At 43.4% G+C, this 26,770-nt stretch overlaps 1 protein-coding gene across 1 annotated transcript in view; it reads left to right on the top strand.

Moving 5' to 3' along the window:
* MYPN (myopalladin) overlaps positions 1-26,770 on the top strand; it is a 72,991-nt gene that overhangs the window by 3,759 nt on the left and 42,462 nt on the right. Inside the window, exon 2 of the mRNA XM_009095987.4 lies at positions 20,652-21,590. Within this exon, the coding sequence (XP_009094235.1) occupies positions 20,653-21,590 (938 nt within the window). The 5' untranslated portion in view covers position 20,652. The remainder of the gene's footprint in view (positions 1-20,651; positions 21,591-26,770) is intronic.

The following is a 26,770-nucleotide window of genomic DNA, read 5'->3' on the forward strand; positions in this document are numbered from 1 at the left end:
GCTGGGAAAACTCTGAAAGTTCTCCCTGCTGAGTCCTTTCTCTTCCCCTGCCCCAGCCACTCAAAGCCATCATTTTATTTTCCCTGCTTCCCTTTCCTCTAAGTCAAACCCTGACACAGGTTTGTTATTTCTCTGTGGAAGTCAATGGTTAAACCAGGTGAGTCTGGGTGCTTTGATATCCCAGCTGGGTGTGGCAGTAGGAAACCCCACGTTCATCCTCCTTGCATTGCACAGGAGCTCTGTGCAGCACTGCAGGAGAGCAGCAGTTCTGCTCCCTTCCAGCCCCACCTACACTTCCCTATTCCCTCCAACACTTTAAATCTTATTCAGCAGCAAAATGCACAACAAATCCACTCCACACAGGAGGAATAGCTTTCATACCCACAGGTTATAAACATTGTGATTGAGATTTCTGTACTCCGTGCCTTCAAAATGTGTACTGTCATTTTGAAAAAATGGTGAGTAAAGATGTAGGTGACTGTCTCCAGTCATTTTAACATAAACTCTTGGCCAATATGAAGGTGAACACCTCAAATGGGAATTTACAAGTAGATCCACACAGGCAAGTCCTTAGATTTTCAACAAAAATGTAATAAAAATTAAAGCTTATCTTTTTAACTCGTTAATGAAAATACAGTCTTGGTCTTCATATCCTTTGACTTTCCAAACTAGTCAATATTTCTTCATAAAATAGATGTTTTCTTGACGTCCCATGTTGTCCTGATTCAACATTAAGAGCATTACATCTAAAATTTAGTTCAAATGTTGAATTTCCACAGCTCCACATCACCAATTAAGCATGGCAGAAAGGTTTTGTTGTGCTTTAAAAGGCATTTGCTAATCAGATTAAATGAAAAGCACTTACCATATTTGCATTTTCTTTCTAAGTATCCCACTTTGAAGTCTTCCAATATTCTTCCTTTTCTAAAGCAAAAGAAATAAGTGAGACATTTAAAAAAGGATTTCCAAAGGCACCCTAGCCAGAAAGAAAATTCCTTTCTATAACTGGTGGCATAGCACAAGGCATTAATATATATCACAGATGTACCAGTTGATCTAAACTTGGCTTGTTATATGCATGGTTTATCAGATCACAATGTATTTTAGATCCTGTGATAGATCTTTTGACTCCTGTTGAGTAAATAATGTTTTGACTGGTACGAAATTAGATGGTTCTGGAAACTGCCAACTGAATAAGCAGAACCACTGGCCTGGGAAAGTATTCAGTGATATTTCTGATTGCAAAGTGACTTATTTGAAATAAATTAGAGGTCTTATTTAAGGTCCTGAAAGAAATGGCATAGCCTCCTTTCTTTTACTTATCCCCACTCTTTCTCTGTGTTAGACACTTGTGAAAAAGTCACCTTTGGCACAGCCAGCCATCTGCTTGGCTAGCTGGAATGGCCAGTACCTCACACTGATGTTGCTCTGAGGGAATTTTCTGGGTCCTGATCATGTAAGAGAGCTTACCTTACCTGAATGCCATTTGTTCTTCAGCTAAACGGAATGATTCTGATCCTGATGGTGTTTCATAAGCTGGTACTAAGAATTTCCTTTAATTCTCCTCTCTGTCACCTCTGAAAGCTTGCTGGTGTTTTGACATGAGAGATCTTTTTTTTTAAATTAAATCGATCAAACCTGTCAGTAGAGTTGTATCCCCAAACCCCCCTGGTGTTCTGAAGCTTCCTCAGTGTCTCTAGATAACATTTCGCAGCACACCGTCATACACATTTTTACAGTTGACGTTCCGATGCGAGTCAGTTTAGGGTTACCGTGCGACATTTAAAGCGGGAAGGTGACTCAGTGGCCCGAGAGAAGCGTTCCAGACAGATGAGGCAGCGCAAGGGACAGAGCCAGAGTCACCAGAGTCCCAGGGAGGGGCCGGCAGCCGATCTCAGGGAGCGCGGAAAGGTGACACGGGCTGCGAACCCCACAACTGCAGGCACCCGATGGGAACACTTTGGGATCACAGCAAGGTGACACGGGCTGCGAACCCCGCAACTGCAGGCACCCGATGGGAACACTTTGGGATCACAGCCCGGCTGCGTCTGCAAATCGAAACGAGCCCGTTTTCATTCGAAACAGGAACACTCCGAAAGCCCCAGGAGTGGCGCCGAGGGCTTTTCTGATGCATTGTTCACAGGGGTCTTAGGATGAGGGAAGAGATGAGAAATCTGACTCCATGTTCAGGAGGCTGATTTATTATTTTATGATATATATTATATTAAAACTATACTAAAAGAATAGAAGAAAGGATTTCATCAGAAGGCTAAGCTAAGAACAGAAAAGGAATGAATAACAAAGGCTTGTGTCTGACCAAGACACTCTGTACAGCTGGACTGGGATTGGCCATTAATTAGAAACAGCCAGATGAGACCAATCCCAGACCCATCTGCGGCATCCCACAGCAGCAGATAAGAATTGTTTACAGTTTGTTCCTGAGGCCTCTCAGCTTCTCAGGAGGGAAAAATCCTAAGGAAAGGATTTTTCATAGAACATGTGGGTGCCGCTTTCCCCGTGCCAGCGCGGCGAGAGCCGGCAGTGGCTGCGCTCTGGCTCCAGCCCCGGTTCCCCAGCACCGCGGGCCATTCCTGGCTCCCAGGCTGGCAGAGTGACTGCCACGCTTTCCTGCTGCCCCCGTGTGTCCAGGAGAGCTCCCCCGGAGCTGTGCCCACAGCCCGGCTTGCCCAGCTCTGTCCCCTTAGCTCAGCTCATCCTGCAGCACCGCACACAGGCTCTCCTGTGTCACATTTTAGCAAACTGGGGTCGCACCATGCTCTGGTGAAAAACGCCAATCACTTGGTTCTAAAATATCAAAGGTTTATTAGTAATAAAATAGTTCTAAAAATAGTGATACATTAGAGTAATAATAATTTAGACAATTTGAATTAAGACAATATGAGACAATAAAAACAAAGAGTTATGGACGTCAGGGTACCTCTTTCTGGGCAGCACAAGCCCGAAAAAGGACACCTGTTAACAAAGGATTAACCCTTAAAAACAACAGCCTGTTGCATATTCATACACTTCATACATGATGCATCAATTCCATTCAAACACAGGATTGGTCCTGGTCATCGTCAGCTTCTTCCTCCTAATCCTAACAGCGCCTTCCAGGCAGGAAGAAGTTCGTTTCTCCTGATAATGGAGCAATAAATTCTCCTCTCTGAAAGATTCAGGTGTCCTATGGCTGCTATCTCGCTGCAAGTCCTTTCTTCAGAAAAAGTATTCTACACAGCATAGTTTCTATTTTAACATTTTTTATAACCTAAAACTATTTTTAATACACTACTAAAGAGAATTAATACAGCATCACTTTCTAACACAACACATATAATATTCATGTAAATATTTGCGAAAAGCCAATCACAAAATATGCATTTTTCACACTCTCCTGCCACCTAAGCCACACATTTCTATGCAATCTATCTAACCAAGCTCTTATCTCCAGCCAGCTCTCCTGGCCACCTCACTGAACAATCACGATGCTGCTCTCCACACTGTTTATCTGGGGTCTGCCTAGCTGAGGTGATCCCATGAGTGCAGGTTCAGAGAGGAGCCACTACTGATAAACACTGAAACTCTCATCTGAATGTGCCTGGAAAGAAAGAGGTCTCAAAAAATTATTTCTAAAATGTAGACTGCCCGTGAATGCTCTCTCCTTGTTTTCAGCTACCATCAATCTTTAAGACATTCTAAATAGGGGTGTATCTTGTGAAGTACAGTTTTGACAACTGAGATATTGAAGGTTTTGTCCTATTAAACATCTGATGGAGCTGGTATTTTGTACAGTTTTGCTTGTCCAGAATAGGTTCAAAACACCAGCCATTCTCATTCTGGGTTTGGGTTCTCCAAATTCCTAAGGGTCCTGATCTACAGTGCCACACTCTGAGCAGCCTCAGCCTCCTGCCACCTGCCTGGCCCTCTGGGGTTGATTTGCTGTGGGCCTCAGGGCCTCTAACACAGACCAAACAGCATGGAAAGACACTACCCCTAGCAGAAAAAAGATACTGAAGATACCTGTATTTTATATATAGGGTTCTTAGTTCAGACAGAAGTCAAGATTCTTTGAGCTTATTTTCCTCATTACCAAGCAACTCACGCTAATCAGGTTTCCACAAATAATTGTCACACTTTGTTTTGTTCTTTTATGTTAAAACCACTTGCAAATAGACTCTCAGTAGTCTCTCTGTTCTTTCAGGGTTTGGGAATTTCTTTGCAAGGAGCCTGAGTTGAATTCTGCTCTCTTTTCTAGATGTATGAAGCCATTTAAGTGATAAGAATAGAGAGTGAACTGTAAATCTCTGTTTGAAAAATGTGTAATTGGAAATAGAGACTGTGGTTACAAAATATGCCTCCCTGGACTGACTCTTAATCCACTTTTAAAAATACAATTCACAACATGCTGTTGTGTTAATCTCAAGCCCAAGTCAAAAGCATTCATGCTTCTGTCTCTGCACAACAGTAAGTGGTTAACAAAGGCAGACACTGCAGATATCATAGCTACTTAATATCAACTTAATATCAACTACAGAAATAGCTACCAGGAGAAAAAAAAAATCAAAGTTTTCTACAAGTAACAGAAGAAGAAGTCCAAATAATCAAAGTACAAATCTATAATATGGCTTTCACTGTAGCACTATTGCTGTATTTCCTTTTCCTTTAGTACAGCAGGTACTGCCACTCTTTGTACCAGCCACTCTGCCAACGTGTTCAGTTGGTATTCATTATGGATAGGAATTTATTATTATTACGTGTTTTGGAGATGTATGTTCTAAAGAAGGGGAAAACAAATAGAAATGGATGGACCTGTGTTTGGCTTAGTGCCCTCTCTTACACTGAATCCCAGGGAAATCCCAAGTCCATTGGAGTGTCAGCTCAGTGAGGTGCTCACACCTCAGGCTGAGGCAGGGCCAGCCAGGGCTGGCTCAGTTGGAGACCTGAAACCACAGAGAAAATGAGCCTTGTCTGCTACACCAGGGTCCATCAAAAACAAGGGAAGGACAGACATGCAAGACAAGAAATAAAGGGATGAAGTAAAAGAAGATATGGAAGGAGAGGGGTCGTAGAAGGAAGGTGAATCTCACATATCACAAAGTGTCCCAAATTAGGTGAAGACACCAGAACTGGTACTCTCAGATCCCTTCCCTGGTCTCATTGGTCTAATCATGCCCTGTGATAGGGACAGTGAAATCCCGTAGTGTCAAAGTGGATCCACAGTCTCTGGTGATGCTGGGAGCAGTAGCCCTGACTGTAAATCTCACACTTCAGTCAGGCTGGTTGTTTGGCACCAGTGTCAAACCAAGCTTCCTCCTGCTTCACTTGCCCAAAGAAAGTCATGAATGGAAAAGCACATACCCAGTAACCAAACCCAGCTTCTGAGTTATTAGTTTGAATCATTGCTCTCTGATCTTGTGTTTCTCTCAATTACCAGACACACAGTCTCCAAGACATTGAATGGTATAGACAGGAGTCCTCATTAGTTTTATCTCAATTTCTAAATTCTTTTTAAAACCAATCTGATATAAGAGGTTGCATCCAACTTTTGCTTTTTGGGCAACTGCCAGTCTCTGTGTGTTGGTATTTGCTGTGTGCTCTATGAATCCTTGAGGAGGAAGGCTGGTGTGAGTCCAGCTCTGCAGCCAGGCATGGGGCAGTGCCACTGCCAGGAGACCCTGAGCCCCTCCAGGGACAGAGCATGCATGTTCTATTTGAACCATAAGGGGAAACTATCCACTTTAATATCGGAATGCTAGCAGCTTGTAAAATGTTGGGTACATTACCAACATTAAAACAAAAGTAACTTTCCTTAGAAAAGGAAGAATGTAGGAGGAGCTAAAGAAATATTAACTGTACAGGAACAGGGAAATGCCTGTGAGCATTTTTTGCTAACTCTTTAGTACCACAGGCATTTTTGAAAGGCTGATATTTATAAGATAACATTTTACAATGGCTAATAACAGACAAGAAAACATATCACAATTTAAAATAAGGACATGGCATTCTCCAAGTTTTTAGACAGAGAATCTGCCTTAAGAACCTGATGCTCTTACAGTTGAGTAGAAGTTTTTTACAAGAAAAGGGATTTTACAAATCACCTTTTACAATTGCCACCCCTAACATCAATTACTTCATGTTCTGGAGATTATCTATCTTTATAACATTTTCCAGCTGTACCTTATCTACTGCAACAAAGCAAGCTACTGGTATATTTTAACCTACTGAATAATTTTGAAAAGCAAATAGATGGAAGATTGGGGTACAAGAGATTGTGGTTCTGTGTGGATGACTGGAAGATTGCTTTCATTCCTGTAGTTATAACTTTCAGGAAAAGTCTGACTCCTCTCCTATTGATGACAGAACAAACTCTGATTTCATTGGAAACAGCATCAGGCCCCATAAATCACAAGTACATTTCATCTAAATAATGAATGAGACTGGAAAATTCTCTGGTAACACTTGGGCAATCCTCAGATGAGGTGAGGATTGAAGCTGCCCTGTGCAATGATAAAGTCTGGTTTGGGCTGGGTGCAAAAGAAACAAGGAATGTTTTAACATCATTATTTGTACTTTCTGTAGAAAAGAGGTACCATTTCTATCATCCTTCTGATATGTCTCCACTTCTAAAATTAGAATCCAAATTAGGATTACACAATACCTGGCAGACTTATGGTAAGAGATGTGGTGCATAGTGATATGAATAGAAAATACCCAACTCGTCTTACACAAGGTTTGTAAATCACTTGAAATAGCTTTTCCAGGAACATCCAGAAATTTGCCATTAACACTTTTCTTACCAAAGGAACAATGGCCTCACGATAATTTATTAAAGTCTATAAAAGAGAAATAGGGCTTGCCCCTGCTGTTCTAATTACCCAGCCTCTAATTGAAGTTATTAAAGCAGCAACAGTCACTGGTGCTTCAAGAAGAGCCATGGCTGCTCTTGCCCAAAGCTGCACAGGGAGGGAGCAATTCACTGCCCCTGGAGCAACCTCTTCCAGCAAAAGGCAAAGTGAACATTGCTACTTGCCATGCCAGCAGAATGGCCACAGCCTGAGCCTCTCTCCAGCCCATTAGAACAAAGTATTAATTTCATCCTAATATCTAGAAAACCAAGAATTTTCCATTCATGATAAATCCGTAGGTTGACAAATACAGTTGGATAATCCTGCTGAGGAATACCAGCCAACCAGCCATGTACAAAGTTCCCTTTGAAACTCACTTCTTTTGAGTCTTCTTGGAACTAGTGAAGGTACTTTGGGCTTTGACAGCCAAGATCTGGAGAGAAATAGTGCTCATGTAATTTATTCTAGAACACTATGCCTCATTCTTCTGCCAGCCAGCAAAGACAAAGGGACATAAAGCTGGAGGCCATCATACTTTGAAGTGCTTTTTTTAGTGCTCAGTAGGCAAAAGCCTGATTTTTTTTTTTCTATAAAGGCAGGCAGAAGAGCCACAGTATTTTCAGGGGCTTTAGACTGTTACTTACAAACTAGTGAATCTGAAATTCTCTGGTGTTGCTCTATCAAAATGCCAGCTCTGCAAGACCTGGCACATTCACTGTGTAGGCTCCAACTTTTGTGGTTCCTGGAACTTTTGGCCCTGTACCATCTGCTATTACAATGGTCTGTCTGCCACAGTAAAGGCTCATAACTTTTTGTGGTTTCTCAATGCTGTACTTTCTACAGAACCCTAAGCTTATTTACTGCTCAGATTATTCAATGATTTTGCAGTTCTAGCATCTTAAACTCTGTCTTGAAGTGGTATTTTTTGCTTTTTTTTTTTTTTATCAGCTTGAATAATTTCGCTTATCATGCACAAACAGCATTTCACAAACAGCACACCAACAGCAAGACTCCATGGTAAATAATTGCATCCCAGCAGAACTCCCCACAGATTAACAATTATTACCAGACACATCAGACTTCATTTTCAGGCTGCAGACTTTGTGTCCTAAACATCTACAGACACTGTCCAAACCACAGCAGCACAGGGAACAGTATCAACAGGCAGTTCCTGTAGCACTGCATGGGTCACATCTACTGCTACTATAGATATATTCTTTATAGATACTATAAAGAATATCTTAGATCTCTAGTCCAAATATAAAGTTCCATCATGCACCACCCAACCCATAAAATGCCTCACCTGTGCCCAAAAGCAGGGCTGGCTCCACTCCACAACCTTTCCCTAACTCCACCAAAAGCTCTTGCTCTGAGGTATTCTGACAGTGGAATTTGTGCTGCTTTTTGCTGAGTAGAGTTCAGGTTTTTTCCACAGTAGCTGTGCTGTGGATCTGTGCTGGAAGCAGTGTTGGTAGCACAGGGATGCTTTGGGCATTGCTGAGCAGAGCTCACAGAGCCAAGGCTTCCTCTGGCCCTCACCCAACCCCACCAGGGAGGGGCTGGGAGGGGACAGAGCCAGGACAGCTGAGCCCGAGTGATCCAAGGCAGATCCAAGCCCATGTGGGGCCGTGCTCAGCACAGAGCTGGGGCAGGAGAAGGAGGAAGGAGGACATTCAGGGTGATGGAGTTTGTCCTCCCCTGTCACTGTCACACGTGATGGAGCCCTGCTCTCCTGGGGATGGATGAACACCTGCCCAGCCATGGGAAGTGGGGAACGAAATAGGAATAGGCAGATCCATGGGTCTGAGCTTGGTCTCAGTGGAAAAACTTGGGAGTTTTTGACCATGGGAAGATCTACTCAACAGCTGCTCTACTCTGCCACCTGACTGGGTGCACCAAGCAGAGTGGAAAAGGTGCTCTAGCACAGGAGCTGGTGGGCTCACTGACAGAGCTTTCAGCCAGCTTGGAAGAGGCACAGGGACATAACCAGGCGGTGCCAAAAGTGGAGGAAGTGAGCACTTACAGATCCCTCAATCTGCTTCACAAGGTGTTGGCTACACAAAAGTACCACACCTAAAATGTTTCTACACTAAAGCACCCAGTACCAGGAGCAAACAGGAGCAGCTCCAGGCTTTGGCCCAGTCCCAGAGCTTGACATCATTGTCTGAGTGAAACCTGGTGTGATGAGTCTTGTGCCTGGAATTCCCTGTTGGATGGTTACAGGCTCTTCAGGTGGGAGAGGCAGGGCAGAAGAGGCACTGTATGGAATAGAAGGGTTGGAATGCATGGAGCTCACAGCTGGCAAGGGCACAGCTGAGAGGCTCTGGATAAAATTGAGAGGCAAACGAGGAACACAGATCATCGTGGGAGTCTCCTATAGACCTTCTAGGAAGGACAATGACAATGACAAACTTTCCTTTGAGCATCTAAGGGATGCTTCCAAATCAACTGCATGTGTCCTTATGGGGGACTTCTACTTGCCAGAAATTAACTGGTACTTCCTGGGCCAGAAAATTCCTAAAAAATCCCAGATGACAACTTTATGGAACAGGTCCTAAGGGAGCTGACTTGGAAAGATCCCCTCGTTGACCTGCTGCTTGTCAACAGAGAGGATCTTGTGAGCAAAGTGGGGATTGGGGCCGTCTTGGCCACAGTGACCATGAAGAGATTGAGCTTAAAATCTCTGTTGACAGGAGGAAAAGTGCCAGCAGAACTCCAACCTTAGGCATGAGGAGAGCAGACTTCAGGCTGTTCAGGGAGTTAGTAAGCAAGGTCCCCTGGGAATGTATTTTTGCAGGTGCTGGGGTCGATCAGTGTTGATTTTAAACATCACCTCCAAAGTGCACAGGAGCAGCAGCTCCCAAATGCTGGAAGCTGGGCTGGTGAGGCAGAAGGCCAGCGTGGCTGAACAGGAATCACCTCTCAGAAATAAGGCAAAAAAGGAAAGTGTATGCCCAGTGCAAGCAAGGCCAAGAGACATGGGAAGAATACAAATATGTTGCTTGCAACTGCAGGGACAAAATTCATGAAGCCAAAGCTCAGCTGGAGTTGAAGCTGACAGATATCTAGAGGACAATAAAAAGGAGTTTTTTCCAACACAATAATGGCAGGAGGCAGTGTAGAAATAACACCAGCCATTCCAGGATGAGGATGGTCACCTCCCAGTCAGGGACACGGGCAAGGCAGAGCTGTTTAATGCATTTGTTGCCTCTCTCTTGGATGATGGACCAAGGGGGTCTCAGTGCCTTGAGCTGGAGGACCAGGACTGAGACAATGATCAGTTCCCAGCTGATCCTGAAACTGTGCAGGATCTGCTGCTCCAGTTGGATCCCTACAAAGCCATGGGACCTGATGGGCCCCATCCAGGAATCCACAAAGAACTGATGATGTCATCTCAAAGCCTCTCTCTATGATTTATGAGCTGTGTTGGGAATCCCAGGTACCTGGAAGCTGGAAAATGCTGTCCCAGTTTTCAAGAAGGGCAAGAAAGAGGACCCTGGAAATGAAACCTGTCAGTGTCACTTCAGTGCCTGGCAGTGTTATGGAGAAGATTATTCTGGGAGGCATTGAAAACACCTGAAAGAATGCAGCCATTGGTCACAGCCAGCACAGCTTCATGAGAGACAAGTCCTGCTCATCAAATCTGATTTCCTTTTAGGACAAGGTAGCTCACCAAGTCGATCAGGGGAAGCCTGTTGATGTAATCTTTCTGGATTTCAATAAATCTGAAATTTTGCTGCTGTCTCTTCCAGGATCCTTCTGGACAAATGGTCCATCCCACAAGCACATTATGGGATGGGTGAACAACTGGCTCACGGGTCTGGTGCAAAGGGTGACAGTGAATGGGGTGGACATCAGACTGGTGACCTGCCACTAGTGGGGTTCCACAGGGCTCCATCCTCGGCCCTGTGTTCTTCAACATCTTCATAAATGACTTGGACACAGGACTGGAAGGGACACTGAGCAAGTTTACAGGGGATACAAAGCTGGGAGAGGCTGCTGACTCTGTTGAAGGCAGGGAGACCTTGCAGAGAGAGAGAGGACTGGGCAATCACCAACCACATGAAGTTCAACACAGGGGAAAGTGCTGGATCCTGCCCCTGGGACAGGGCAACCATCTTTCTTCTGTGGTGACAGTGACAGACCTGGGTGAATAGCCTGAAGCTGTGCCAGGGGAGGTTTAGGTTGGATTTTAGATAAAGGTTCTTGTCCCAGAGGGTGGCTGGGCACTGAAACAGGATCCCCAGAGAAATGGTCAGAGCCCCAAGCCTGACAGACCTCAAGAAGAATTTGGACAATGCTATCAGGCACACGACTCTTGGGGATGCTCCTGAGCAGGTTCAGGAGTTGGACTTGATGATCTTTTTGGATCCCTTCCAGCTCAGCTTGCTCTGTGATTCTATGGGAAATCCTTGCTTTTATTTGCTTGTGTGCACAACTTTGGTTTCATTTATTAGACTGCCTTTATCTGAGTCCATAAATTCCCCCACTTTAACTCTTCCAATCCTCTCCCCTCCTGCCAGGGCTTGGGGGTGAGCAGCTGTGTGGGCCTTTGTTACCACCTGGGGTTAAACCACGACAATGCTTTACAAAAAGAGAGGGAAATAGGAAAAAACTTCCTCTGCAATGCATGAGGAAGTTTTACATGAAAGAATTGCCTTTCCTTCTGACTTTCCATACTGTTACAACTCATAAAATAACTTTCTGAAGAACTGCATTCCACAGATGAACTCCTTTTGTAGCACAGGTTCTTGCTTGATAATGTTTTGAGAGGTCTGGGAGAAGGTCAGGAAGCCGGTTCTTACATCATTAGCTATGAAAAGTCTTATATATATCAAATCCCCATCATAAATGCATAATATTTTAGTAATCTTTTAAAATCAGAATTGTGAGAAGCATTTTTAATAAAATATCAACAATTGAGCAGCATGATGAACTGTTTAAAATTACAGACCACTTTTTGTTGCTCGTGCATGGGAAGAGTAGAAATGAAAATCTCCTCTCTGTGTTTCACAGATGTGGTAGGTTTTGGCCAAGTCAAGGTTTTAGTGAAGGTTTTAAGCAATGAAATTCTATATAGTAACAGGGTTTCTCTGTGCACTGGTTCAAGTGTGTTGAAGTTATCCCACCCATGTTTCTTTCTCAGTTATATTAAAAGCTTAGTTTCGATTGCCTCCTTTAATTGCTTTCCCTCCAACATCTCATTTCTGTGCATTCAACAGCAGATGCAGAAGTTCTAGTCTTTTGAGGATCTGTAGTTACAGGTCATCCTGAAGGATTTCTGCACTGTTCACTGTGTTCATTAAACTGAACACTCCATAGAAGTCAGGAATATTTTACTATTTAAACAACACATTTGCTAAGTTTGCCTTTGGAGCTGCAAAACTTTGATGTTGTTACCAGCTGATGGGTTTCCCTGGGACTGAAACCTTGGAGTTCTGATGGAAAAGTAAGGGAAGAGCGAGAACGAGTCATTTGAAAAGGCTGGAGCGTAAAGCAGCTGCCGAGAGTGACCCAATGCCACTCCAGAGGTTCTTGGATGAATCAGCAAAACCCCCCTCTGCATCCATAGGGGCTGTTGCATGAGCAAGGAGAAGGCACTGGGTGCCCAAGGTGCCGTGGGAGCAGTGGATTCCCTGTCCAATGAGGTGGAATGCTCCGCGGGCACATGGTTCACGCCGCTCAAAATAACTTGGGACCTGCAAGCTGACAAATGCTGCTGCTCCCGTGGTGACAGGTTGTCCAGCTCCTCACAGCCATCCCCACAATTACCAAGGTTAACTTCCCTCACTGGATGGACTCCTAGCTCTTTCTGTTCCTGAGGACTCGAAGAATCCCCTCGCTTCCTTAACTTTAACCTCCCACTTCTGGATAACTCTCAGCGCTCCTCACTGCCACGCTGGGCAGCAACATCTGGAGGAATTAAAAAAGGTAATCCCTCAATTTCAGATTGGTCTATCTTTTGATTTTGCAGAGTGTAGCAGAAGGGTTTGATAAGCATGTATATTTGAATGCTAATTATAGCTGGTCAGGCATTTACAGGGAACAAATACGTTTTTGAGCCAACTTAGATTGTGCTGAGGTATGTGCATTGCAGGGAAAGAGAAACTGAGTTCTGCAGCGTTATAAAGGACCTGAATAGCACTGGTGGGGTTCTCAAACCCCCTCGGAGCCAGTCTGACTCCTCTGGAGAGTCAACAAGATTCTAATGACCTGAAAAGTTCCTTACTGGGACTCTTTCCTCTTGCTGCTCCTCTTCCCTTCATGAAATAATGGAGCAGTGAAATATGTGCATTCTTGTATTCAGCCTCAAACGAAGATGCCATCATTTGGAAGTCCTTCTTAAGCAAAATCCAGCCTAATTTAATGTGCCCCCCCTAGTTAAATGCTTTCTATTTATTTAATTATTTATTCTGTCATGTAAAATGACCCCCGTGGCTATATTTAGTGCAGGGAGATCTGCTCTCTGGATTAATGTACACAACAGCTGCAGAAACAGTCCTGCTAGAAGGGCACAGCTCTCACCCTTGAGCTCACTATCTCCTCTGCTCTCTTTCTCTCCCTCTCAGAAAAGTATTTGACTGTCAGTAGCAAATGTTTGGCCCAATATATTGCAACATTAAGCAGTAATCAGAAGCCCATGTTAAGTTACCAAATAATACATTGACAATTGACAAGAGAACAGAGTAGCTCCTGAGCATATGTTACCAGAACATATAGAAATCATGCTAAAGACACTGATCACCTCATCAGCAGTTTTGTTTCAGTCATGAGGTTTACATTTGTGAAGATGCTCTAGAGTTTAAGAGTGAGAACAAAATCAGCAAGTGCTAATGGAACAATTTCATAAACTTCAGCTCTGCTCTTCTGCCTCTCCTACACCTCCTGAAGGTTCCTAAGGTCAGGATATTTCTTTGGTTTTGTCTGTCTTTAATTTTATTTTACTGTCAAACAGAAACAGGTAACAAAATTAAACAGCAGTAGCATGGTAGTTCCTGTAGCTGAGCAGAATAATATTTACATATCAAAGAATATTTATAGTCAATTCAGGAGATAGGTCCTGTACATGGCAGAGTACCAAGCACAAAGGGGAACTGTGTGATATATGCTGGTTTTTATTCCTTTAGAGATTTTACAGCAAGCCTTGCTGTGGCACTGAAGGAATCTTTTTCTAGCCACAGCTGATGACAATTAGTAGTCTAGGCATATTTGCACATAAACACAACATTAAGATAATTTGTCAAACATGTACACAGTACCATAAGGGTAATTGGGCAATGCAGCCTCAATTGTAATCTAAACCACAGGATGAGGGGGGAAAGAAAAAAAAATCAGTTTTCTTTTCTGTTTAAAACTTAACTGGATAAGTTCTCGTTTTGATCAACAGGAATGGGCAAATTATTCCTGTAGAACATAAGCCTCATTTAAACTTTGCAGTGTGAAAATGTGATTAAAATATGAAGGCTTTTATGTTACAATGTTCTTAGGGAAGACTGTTGAAAAAACATTTAAAAAACAGTGGGCAGAAAGAAATATAGTGAGACTGTGAGAAAAGAAAGGCACAACTGAAAAACCTGAGGAGAAAAACACAATCCAGACACTTAAGTTCCCTTTTCCACCAGGAACCTGTATTTGTAGGAAAACTGAATCTCATTTTAAAACCAACCAGCCCATGGATGTGAAATTTGCAGCCCAAGAGAAGTGCAAATGCCAGGTGGTTTGCACAGGGTGCTTTTCCAGGGTGCAGTGGCTGGCTCTGGCTGCAGTCAGCAGCACTCGTGTGTGAGTCCCTGACACTGGTGTCACTCACACACAGGGGGACAACAGGGACTTCTGCTCAGCACTTTGGGCTGTGCAAACTCCATGGCAGTGCCAGGGCAGTGCTGTGGTCTGTCAGCCCAGGCTGAGCCTGTGCAGTGCCTGTGAACACTGAGAGCTAAGCTGGGCTCTCAGTCCCAAGCTGAAATCCTCAGCCACCTGCATCTGTGGGTTTCTGCCCTGCTCCCCCACACTGCCAGCAGGAGCCACAGGCATGGCTCAGTTTAGATCCTTGGGCTCACAATCCATGGAAATGGATTTGCAGCCTGGCAGAGTGGGGGGTGTGTGGGTTTGAACCAGGAAAAATGAATATTGTTGCCTGCTAGTCATATCTTCATTGAGGACTTCCACAGGTACATTCAAATTGTGAATCTCTGCTGCAACTCTTTTGGCCTTTCCTACAAACTTTTCCTAATATGGGCAATCCTTGAAGGAGAGAGGACTATACACATTTCTTGAATCAATAAAAACTTGCCCTACATTGAGAGCACTTGAAGTTCCCTCAGAACTTGTCCTGATATCTGCACAGGAGAGGAGGATGGAGAACCATCCCAGGCAGGACTCAAAGACAGCCATCACCTGTCTTCCTTGTGAACTTTTAATTTAAAAATCAGCTGAAAATGCACTTGTTTCCATGAGCTGTTGTTTCTTCAAGATATTGTTTGCCTTGCAGTTCAAGGAGATTCACTGAAGAGGAAAAAGGAACTTGAGACATGGGATAAAGGGTCTCAGTTCTAATTTTGAGAACTGCTTAGGAACAATATTAATTATGAAATAAGGAAGATCTTTTGTGATCAGAGTGAAAAATGAAAGGTCTTGTCATTATATGAGAGTCCAAAGGACATGCTGAAAAAGTAGAGAGCTCTTTCTGTGCCTTTCCCTTGAAGCAGAGCTGAGTATTTCCTGCTGCTCAGGGTGTCCAATACTGTAACAGTGAGGTCATGGGCCAGGGCATGACTCCAAGTGCTCACAGGGCTCCTGCACTGCCTGCTGCAGAGTAACTTGGAGAGAGGATTTATCCCATCCCATTTCTCAGGGGTTTTGTTTCCATGAGAAGTTGTTACACTCCTGAGCCTGGAGATTCTCCATTTTCCATATTTAATTCCATTCTTGAAACTGGGAGTTTGGTTATCTGACTCACTACAGGGAGTGGAAACCAAAGCCACTGGAGTGTCTAAAACAGAGAAGTAAAGCACCCCCTTGCCCACAGCTTTCTAAACACCTTTTTAAAATATCTCCCACTCTCTGTGTCTGGAGCCTCAGCCTGTCTTGCAGCAGCACAGCTTGTCAACAGGCAGTACCAGAAAGGGTGGCAATGGCAACTGCTAAGTGAGAATTCCTGTGACTGTGATCCTCCAAGGTCTGCAGAGCACAGCACTTGTGTCAGCTCTTACCTTGTCACAGCTGCAGCACCCCCAGAAATGTTAAGCTCTCTAGGGGTAAATGCAATTTATGTGCAATTAAATTAATCATGGAGTAGATAGAGCCTCTAATATTTGCTAACTTTTCCTCTTTCCACACTGAGGTGCTGTGTAAAGGGCACAAAGGTGCCTCTCTGCAGAGCAGGAGCAGAAGGAGAAGCAGCAGTTTGTGTGCTTGCTGCTCTGCTGCTGGGCTTTCACACAAAAGCACTCCCAACAGAAGGAATGGGAGCTTGGAAAGCCCAGACAGGAACAGCATGTACCAACTGGAATTTCTCCTTTTAACTTTTGGAAGCCACAGAAGATGTTCTAATGCTTTTTGCATTAAATCTGCTAATTAATAACCTGTTTATTCTGATAGAGAGAAGGAGAGTTTGAAAAATTATCTTGAGGGCATCAAGCATTAGAAGCTGCTCTCACCAAATGAAATGGAGATGTATCAGATATATCTGGGATTCCCTTAAGCTTGCTGAGATTTCACTAGTGCTATTTCTGTAGGAAAAACCCAGATTCTTTCAGTGGTGACTCAGGATGGAGTCCAAGAAAACTCAAACAAGAAGAAATGAAAGTGGTTGGTGTCACAAGAGCCCTGGGGTACACATTTCCTCCCTTCCATGGGAGGATTTTCAGGTCAAGCCACTGCCAAAGCAAACTGTGGAAACTTATTCTACCTTTGTGAATATTTAATCCTAAAGATCCCTTGGCTGAGAAGAGAGCACTGCCATAAGCAGAGGCTCCTGGAAACTCAAAGCTTGTTCAATTAGCTGCCTCATGGAAACTGAATTAGCAGAGAGAAGAAACTCATAGACTCAGTTTTGTTCATGGCATCCTCTGGTACCTTTCAGGACAGCAGGAGCCCAAGGTCACTGCAGTTGGTGTCCCAGGGAAGCCAGAGATGCCCTCGTGCTGTGGTTTGGTGCTGGAGCTGAGAACTGCAGGCTGCTGGGGGCAGCCCCCCCATTTCCCCCTAAATCAGTTTAGAGACATTACTTGTAACCAGCAGTGCAATTCCTGCCCTTGATGCAGGTTCATTGTGGCACTTTTCCAGTCAGCAAAGCCATTGGTGCTTTCATTGCCACCACAGATTGCTGCCCACTGTGGTTTTGCTGGTTTGTCCTTCTTCCTGCTCAACACAGTTATCTGCACTTATCTGCTCAGCAGAGACATCTGCAATCACAGCACAGTTAGCACAGTTCTTTGGAAAAAAAACACAACAAACTGGACATCTCTCAAGGCATAAGCAAGGCAGGATTAATGGCCATAATGGGATTGCCCAGTTACCTCACAGCAACACTCGCTGAAACTTAACATCTCCCATTAATTACAAAATATAAAATAATTCCAAATATTTTAAAACTTCACTGGACCAGCACTGCCTCAAAGTGCAACATTTGACTAGAACCCAACGGCTTCATTACTAAAAATAGAATAAAAAGTCATCTTCTACACAAGCTGAAAATAGAGGAGAGTTAGATATAAAATTCTGACCCTGGGGGAGCTCTAAAGAAAAGTGGGGGCCCTCTAAGTATTAAGAATTCATTTTCATGAATATCTTGCTTCCCAACTCTAGGAGAACTCTGCTCCCTTCTACCTCTTCTGCTACAATGAGCAGAAGGAAGGAAGTTGTTGCAGGTCCTTTGCTGGGGAATTGTTTGTTTTCCTCCCTTTGCTATCAGACAGGGGCTTCCTCACTGGGGTTTTTCAAGCTAGAATTATAAAATTATTTTTCTAAATACATCTAAACACATCTTTGAGAGTGGCTCCTTATGTTGCAGTAATAGTCCTTAAGCGAATTAGCAGAAATTATTTCTTTCATGTTTCAATGCTTTTGACTCATCAAAAGATGAACAGAAGACATGCAAGAGCAAAGTGTCAAATACACCCAGAATGAAGCCTCAAATAACCACACAGTTGCTTTACTCTGGTTTCCTGCAGAAAAGCCACACTTGTGATTAACAACCTCTGCTGAAGCAGACACAGCACTATGAAACAGCACTTCTGTCTGTGCAGCAGAGGCAAATGAAACCCTGAATACTCTCAGTCAGACAATTTTCATGTACTCTTTAGACAAAACCATTAAAGGAGTGCTTCAAGTTCATTTGACTTCAGGTTTTGATCACACTCTTCCTTCCCTACTTGGAGCATCCAGTGTCCTCTAAAGATCTGCACCATCCTTTTTCAGCTCTGATGACCTTTACAGACACTGAGATGAAGATGTGCCATTCTGAAATGCTGCAGAAAGAGTGGCCAAGAAATGCAGCAAGCTAAATTTTGCCACCTTGTAAAATACACACTTCTCCAGCCACGCAAAACACAGCCTCCCACTGGCTCCTGTAAAGCTGCAAAGAGCTGGATGCTCTAATTCAGCCAGAGCCAGGCTTGCAGGGGTTCTAGGCTGCAGCTCATTCATGGGACAGGGCTGTCCTGCAGGCTGTAAACTCCCTGAGTGAGAATGCATTGATTTAAATCTTGGGAGCTGAAACTGTAGCTTTATAGCAGTGACCTTTGCAGCACATAGTCAGTGATCAGCACATAAACAAGCAGAGAGAGCCCCTGAAACACGTTCAGCTGCACTAAGGGGGCACAGCTGCCCAAGAAGTGAAAGCTGAGCAAGCAAAAGCAGTTTCCACTGAGCAGGAACTTTAAGCCTCATGGAGAACTCTTTGTACTCTTAAGAGGTTAAATTATAAACTCTGTCCAGTCATGAACCAGCTCATGATGTTATCTCGTGTGGGCTTCCCAAATCAATGTTCTCTGTGTGCCACAGCTCCCTGAAACACTGCACCAGAGGATTGAATGCCAAGTGTTCAATGGGTGCCACAGAGCTGGCTCAGTGCAGGGACTCCATGGTGTGCTTAAAAGCCTGCAATTTATTGGCATTTTAGCTCTTGTTCATTGTACAGGCACAAACTTAGCAGTATTTTGATTGGGTGTCTCTGTGGTCTTAGTGATTTTCTTTGTTCAATATTATGAAAATAAAGCAAAATCATAAATATAAAATGCCCAATATTTACAGAAGGAAGAGGATTTCAGTATTAAGAAACCTGCCTCAATCAGAGGGATTAAGGTCTCAAAATGCACACCAGATTATGGTGGCTGTATGTTCATTCATTGAAGAAGAATGGACACTGTTTAGATGGAAACCTTCCCTTTTGTAAATAAGGAATAAGGCCTGGCACTCACATCCCAGGAAGAAATACTGCAGCAGTGTGAGACATTACCACCTCATTTGTCCTTAAGCATCCCTTCTCCAGGGCCAGCTGTCCCACTAGAAAAGCCCAAAGCCTTTCCCAGCAGAAACACCTTTTTAACTTTTCCTTCCCTGATAACTTCAGCTGTCACACAAGGCTGTGAAAGGAGATGGCCAGTGCTGGGGCATGGATGACAACAAGAGCAGAACCTCCTGCAGGGTGACAAACCAGACACCTTGGGGTAGGAACACCTGAAACCACTGCAGCAAGATTTACCCCACCAGGAATTAAGCAGGAGGGAGGTCATGAGCACTGCAGAGTCTGAGACAGATCCAGGGAACAGTCCTGCACTTGTTTCAGCACCTGGGAGGAATCAGCTCTCTGAGTGGGGTAGAGAGCACTCATTTGTCCTCCCCTTTAGGGCACCAGAAGAAGAGGGTGTTATCAGGGTGTCTGAATCCCTCTGCACTCATCCTGGCTCCCATGTAAACACAAGGCAGAACCCCACACTTGTTCAAAAAGGGAAGCTTCAGCTTTGCTTATCAGGCATGCAGGTGAAGTATGGGCTCCCTGATGCTCTCAGCTCACGTGGTAGAGTTTTTCAGAATCAGGATGACCTAAGAACATGATTCTGAAAGCCCTGTAGTACAAATTATGTTTGCATCAAATAATGACACAGTTCTCTACTTACTTTCAATCAATAATGACATAGTTCTCTACTTCCTTTAAATAGCTTATTAGAAATAAGGCTGGACTTAAGAAGCTGTGGAACATTTAGCACCATTATAGCTTCCTATAATGCATGAAAAATTGTCATTATAGAATATTTTAGTTCTTTTTCCTTCCTCCTCACATCCCTCTTATGATTTTGAGGGTTCATTTACTTACTACTTCAGTGCTTTTCAAGCTAAATTTACTTCACTTTAGAGTACTGTTATTCTCAACAACTTTCAGTCCCTGAAATATCCAACACTTACTCGAATCTGGTGAGATTGTTCCTTAGCTGAGGACCACACGTCAGCAGTGATGGGGATTTGACATTGAAACTCAGTTAATAGCTCTGTAGTTGAAGTTTTGCCTCAAACAGAGCAGAAAACACCACACTCTCAGTTACTTTATGAGAGGCCACAGACAGCAGAAAGGGATGGAAGATGAACTTTAGTGGCTGAAGGCAGCAGTGTCTGGCAGGATGTGCAGAAGCAAGCCTTTAACACAAGGCCATCCTTATGCTTCAGTACTACAAGGACTTCCAAGCATTCAGCCCACAGATGCAGTTTGAAAATGTTGTGTTCTGCTTTTCAGAAGCCTGTCATTGTGTTCAATCAAAAGAATTGCTATTGATAAGGCATGGTCCTGTTTGTGCTTTTTGTTGGCAGCATGCAAGACGACAGTTTAGAAACCTCAACTTCAATATCTCAGCTCCTGAGAGAGAGTTATTTAGCAGAAACTAAGCACCAAGGGAGGAGTGAAAGAAGCAGATCAGAGCCAGTTTCTCATAATTTCCACTATGGCAATGCTTCTGGTGATTCAGATGAGGTAGCTGCCCAAGATGACCTCCCAGATCTGTCTGCCTTTTTGAGCCAAGAAGAGCTCAATGAGAGTGTAAACCTGGCAAGACAAGCTATTGATCAGAACCCACTGGAAACCAAACTGGATGAGCTTCAGGCACATTCACAGCATCCCCCAGAGCAGCTGAACAACACAGGAAAACACAAACCAATGGCCCAGTCCACAGCTCTGAAAGCAGCAGACAATGGCCTGCACTCCAACTTTTGTCAGGAGCACGTCAGAAATGCGAAGGGGTCCAAAGGGAGCTCTCAAGATCTAAAGAAACACCACCTCCCTTCTGAATCAGAATCCAAAAAGGAATTCCTGAACAAGGCAGCAGATTTCATTGAGGAGCTCTCATCACTTTTCAAAGCCCACAACTCTGAAAGAATACGGCCCCGGACGTGCAAGAACTACAAGAGCAAAATTGATTCCAAGAACAAGTCTGCTCCAAAAGGTAGCTCCAACCTGTCTCTCACATCAGAAAACAGAGAAAGGCTTTCCATTCCAACACCTCCAGACTTGGAAAACAAAGCAGAGAAAACTTTTGAACGAACAGATGATCAACAGGCAGCAAACCTGGGATCTATCAGTCAGTTAACAAGTGCAGAGCTGAAAACAGAGTCAGAATCTGCATCTGTGTATTCTGATGAGCCCCTTGGACAGCCACCACGCTTTACCCAAAAACTGAAGAGCAGGGAAGTTCCTGAAGGATCCAAAGTGCAATTGGACTGCATTGTGGTAGGAATCCCAGCACCTGAAGTCAGGTAAACACATTCTGCACTTGTCATTTTGTATTTCTGTAATGGTAGGTGTGTGCAAGTGGGAAATGCCTTGTTTGGGAAGAATATTATTTCTGCTGTGTTTCAGTCTAAACTCACTGCTCTGATTAACAGTTTTGAGGCATTCCCTTGGAGGAGCCATTGCAAATGTTGCATTGTGTTCAGGCCATAAACTCACAGAAATGTCTGACTAAAAGAGAAAACAGTGCCAGAAATTAAAGGGTTTTTTAACAGAAAACAAACAGGAAATATCATCATCCCCTAGATATTAGCAACACTCTCTGCTTATAAAGCAAGATTCTGAACACTTCTTTTGCTTATTTCTCTTGCCTTGATAAATCATTTTGATAATAAAAATGTCAGTAGGATCCCTGGAAGTCAGAAATTATTCTTCCCCCTTTTATCATTCATAGCTTATAATGCAAAGACAACAAGTGAAATCATCTTCTCTCATGGATCTGAAGCTGTGCACAAACTCAGCCTGGCTTTCTTGCTCCTCAGACCAGGAGAACACTGAATTGCTGGTTCCCAGGCTGTACTCCAGCACACAATGTTCAATTCAGGTGCTTCTCCAGAAGGCCACAACACTGTCCTTGTACAGCAGTCATGTCTGTGCTGCTGGCACACATAAAAGTGACAAGGTGCTCGTGTCATCCAAGTTTAGGTGTTTAACAACCACCAGAATTAGAAGATGACACTCTGAAGGCACTGAAGGCTCACAAGGGCAGATTGGAGAACCCAGGAGTGATGGCTCATCCTACAGATATCCAGGGCTGAGCAGAATGCCTGCACACCCAGTTCAGGAACCACTGATCCCACAGAAATGCACGATGGATATCTTTGCAACTTGGGTCCATTTGTGCCCCAACAAAACTGAAGCTTTTTAGCTGAAATTTCTATTTCAACATTTGATTTTGTTAATTTTGATTAATTAAATAAGCTACTTCTGTGAATGCCATTCAGTCCAGGAGCTACTACACCTCTGTAGAATAAGCATCCATCAGATAGAGGAAATTAGGGACAGGGAGAAAGAAGTCCCTTAGGGAAAGTTAGTCCCAAGCAGTTACAGCTCAAGAAAAAGATGAGGTTCAGCTTTCAGTTTCACAATTTTAACTACAAAACCAAAAGATAACTCACAAGGGGGGGCACTCTGAACTCTCCCTGCCTTGTGTTTGTGTGTGTATGCACGTGCTGCATTAAGGAGAAAGCTGGGAATGTTAGCTCCTTGAAGAGTTTCCTGATCATAATTATTTCTCAACAAAACTTTGTCATGTCCATCCAAGACTCTTTCACCTCCACCACTGTGCAGAAGTAACACTAAGAGAGAGTGCAAAAATTGTCACTTGACAGAGTGATAAATATTCCCATGCTTCCATGTATGGTGGCCTTGTGAGTCACTGCTCCAGCACAAGGAAACCAGAAACCAGAATGTACTTTGGGGTTTGCGTACCATTAATCATGGGGACCAGAAGAATGCAGCATTTTCCCCCTAAAAACAGTGCTTCTCTTTGATCTGCTGTGCAGAACTTCTGCAAGAGTGAAGGAGGTTTCTTGTTGGCCATAGTTAGGAGCAGAGCTGTGCTCAGAATTGCCAAATGTCTTGCTTGGAGGGTAAGAGTTTTCCAAGGTTTATGGTGAGTCAGTTCAGTGTCTGTGGAGTTGGGCAAGGACAGAAGGATTCTCTAATAGACACGTAAAAGAAATTAAAAAATCAGCAGTCCCAGGGAAGGACCAACCAGCAAGGTAGCAACTGATGAAAGAAATCTTAATGACCTTTGACTTGAAATGGACTTCTTAACCACAGAAAGGGATCCCAAGTGCCTTAAAATGCATCTGTTAGATACAATTACAAAGTGGAAATCATCCTGTGGGAACCCAGAGCACTGTGAAACAAGAACAGGATTCAGCAAGCTCTGCAATGCAGTTAATCAGTCAACACTGGGAGCAGTCTGATGGTTGGACTGATGTAATGGGGATTACAAGGGAGAAATTAGAGACAGGATATTCAGAAAGAAGCTGATCACAGGGATAGAAAGGACTGGAAAATATGAAGGGCAGATACCAAGTTTGAAAGCAAGATAGTACTAGACCAAATTGATGTAAAAGATGTAAATGACATTTGTGATGGATCAGGGTCAAAATACCATTGTGGTTATTTATCAAACTACCAAACCATGGCAATGACAAAGCATTACAGGTGTGGTACATAACCATCCAGCACAAGGGCTCACTGAGGGAAAGAAAACTGGATGGTGGAGCAGGGGAAGAAATGGGGAACTGATCTGAACCACCAGGACATGGAAAGCTAAGTCCTCTGGGCTGAATTCAGAAAGACCTGCCCAGGTTTTTAAAGGCAACTCAGCCTTAATGTAACAAGCCCACAGTTCAGAGGAAGCTCATTTGGCCAACCTATCTAGAAAGTTCTGTGAGAAGTGACTCATTTTCAGTGCCATCAGCTGAAGACTGATCCCACAGGATGTGTGCCTCCAGCTAGCTCAAAGCTTAGCTGGCAATTCAAGGGCACTGCTGCAATTCCTGCAGACTGCTTTGCTCTGGCTGCACTGGGGACTAGAAAAAGCCATGAGAGAAATGCAGGGTGTCTTTCCAAAGTGTTTGCTGAGGTCCTTCTCATGCTCCCTTCTACAGCTCTGCTGCTCCATGAGTAATGGTAGGTGTGACATTTACTCCCCTCTGAGAGGAGAGCACTCCTTTTCCCCCCAAGTTCAGAGGTGCCTACATTTTTCCAAACTGTTTGGCACATCACTCTTAGGTTAATTTTACTGATGAATCACATTGCATGGTTTGGCATACACAGCTATGCTGGAAGTGTCATGAGGATTTAATGTTCTAAAAACAGGCTGTATGTCATGAGGTTTCCATGAAAACATTCTTTAACATAGGCATACAAAGCCTAAAACTGCATTTTATGCTGCTTTGTTTGAGGAGACCTTACCTGCAACTAACCACAGGTCTTAGAAACTGTGAAACCCTGCAAGGTTAATTAAGATTTTTCTTCCTGGCTGCCAAATGAAAGCATTTCTCTGTTCCAGTGCTCAGTCCACAGCCAAACTTCTCTCACATTCAGCTCCAGCCGAGTCAATGGATTAAGATCTAGGATGAACTTGGCACAGGGGATGACAGTGCCTGTGCTGAATGTGAGCCTCCCTTGCAGGAGGAAGCTCTCTCTGCAATCCATGGCAGGAATGAAATGTCAGTGGCAGATCTCTGTGCTTCAGCCATGGCACGTACCTCCGTGGCAGAGCTGACATTTCATTGCTGCCACGTCCTCACGGTGAGTATGAAACCAAATGTGAACAAGGAAGGAGTAGATTCACCACACCAAAGGCTTCCATGAAGCTGAACTTCACAGGAGACCCCTGGTTTTGATTTATAAGCATAACAATCACACAACATGCTCCTTTTTCCAACCTAATCTCAAAATACTTGAACATTGTGCTGAAAAGAGTCACTACAGAACATCCCGCACAGAGAACTAAACACAGGTTTGAAACAGGAGTTTATTCCTGAAGTTTTAAATTACTGATGCTGCAAATCTGGGACTAACCCAAGTTAAAAATAACTGCAAAAAAACACAATTAACTCAGTCCTGCTTCATTGTCTGAGTCTGTAATACTTGTATACTAATAAAAGAAGTGTAAAAATTAGCTTGTGTTTTAAAATGTGCTTATAGGAAAATTCAGTTGTGCCTCACAAAAGTATGATACAGACTTAATTCTGCACAAACACAACAGGTTAATTGGAAAAGCTGATCAGTGACACAGTGAGTTCTACCTTAATGGCAATTATATCACAGCATTTTGTGTGATGTGTTTTGCCCAGTGTGCCACTTCAGTAAGGAAACATTTAAATGGACACAAAAATATAATGTCACTACACCACTGTAGTGTGCAAGTTATTTTAATGTTCTGAAAAGATGCTGCTGGAAATGAAATCAAATTCTAGAGCATGGGTATTCTCCTGAGTGTTTATTGGCATCTGCCAAGGCTCACACACTCAAACTAGGCTACAATATAAGGAAGAGGCATGGGGTAGGAATATAAAAAGACATGAGTAAGGGCCATGACTCATGTCCCAAAGTACACAGTTGCCTACATGAATTACACACCTAAAAGGCAACTTGTGCATTCATATACCAAATTTGTGCCTGTAGCCACACAGCTGCAGGAACCTTCTCTCCTGATAACGTGACCATTTTCAGTGATCACCAATTGCAGCTCTTGAGAACAACAGCAGAATAAACCATGATGTAAACAGAATTTTAAATAATTCTTCCTTCAGTATCACAGGAATCCTATGTAATTCCCAAGTCTGCAACTTGAAAAGGCACTAATAATTGTCACAGGATATTTTCAATCAACTCTCTAATGCACATTATCATAGCTCTCCCTTGGGGCTGTAAACATTTCCTCTGCTTGCTCCTGGGAGAGTTGCTCATCTACCCCAGGCAGGGGAGCTTTGTGTTCTGGATGCCAGCTCAGAGCTCTGGTGTCTGCACCTGCACTGTGTGAGGACAGCACTGAACAGAAAAGAAATGTGATACTCACTTCTGAGGAACCAGTCAAAAAAACCCTCTTTGTATCCAAGTATTAGTGGAAAAAATTCCAGATTTGGGCAAGCCATTATGGGCAAAGTTTAAAATAGATGTAGCTGTTCCTTCTGTTTGAAGAGTTTTGCTTTAGAGGATCTGACAGGGCTGTGACAGAGTACGACCACTAAAAGTTGATCAGAAGGTAGAAAGAGAATTATTTTTAAAGGAAATGTATTTTGAATGGAAACGCAAACCAATGGTTTCAAAATAAAGATAGCATAATTAAAAATTAGTATTTTCAAAATAAATGTTAGCAAGGAACCACACAGTTTAATCTATTGGAAAATAAAGATAATGGTACTGTGACCATGAAATCCTTAAAGGGAGAGGGAGTTCATAAATTGTGATTTTAAGACCAGTAATTTCACATTTTTAGAACTATTTTTAAGTGCTGCTTTCCACCCTGGGGAAGAAGTGAAAGAGACTGGTTACACACTCCAGGGCAATGTATGAATGAGTGAATGTACACATTTGTATAGAGTATACACACATGTACAGAATATACACACGTGTACAGAGTGCACACACACATGTACAGAACGTACACACATGTACA

This window comes from Serinus canaria, chromosome 6 (assembly GCF_022539315.1).
Source record: "Serinus canaria isolate serCan28SL12 chromosome 6, serCan2020, whole genome shotgun sequence".
NCBI lineage: Eukaryota > Metazoa > Chordata > Aves > Passeriformes > Fringillidae > Serinus > Serinus canaria.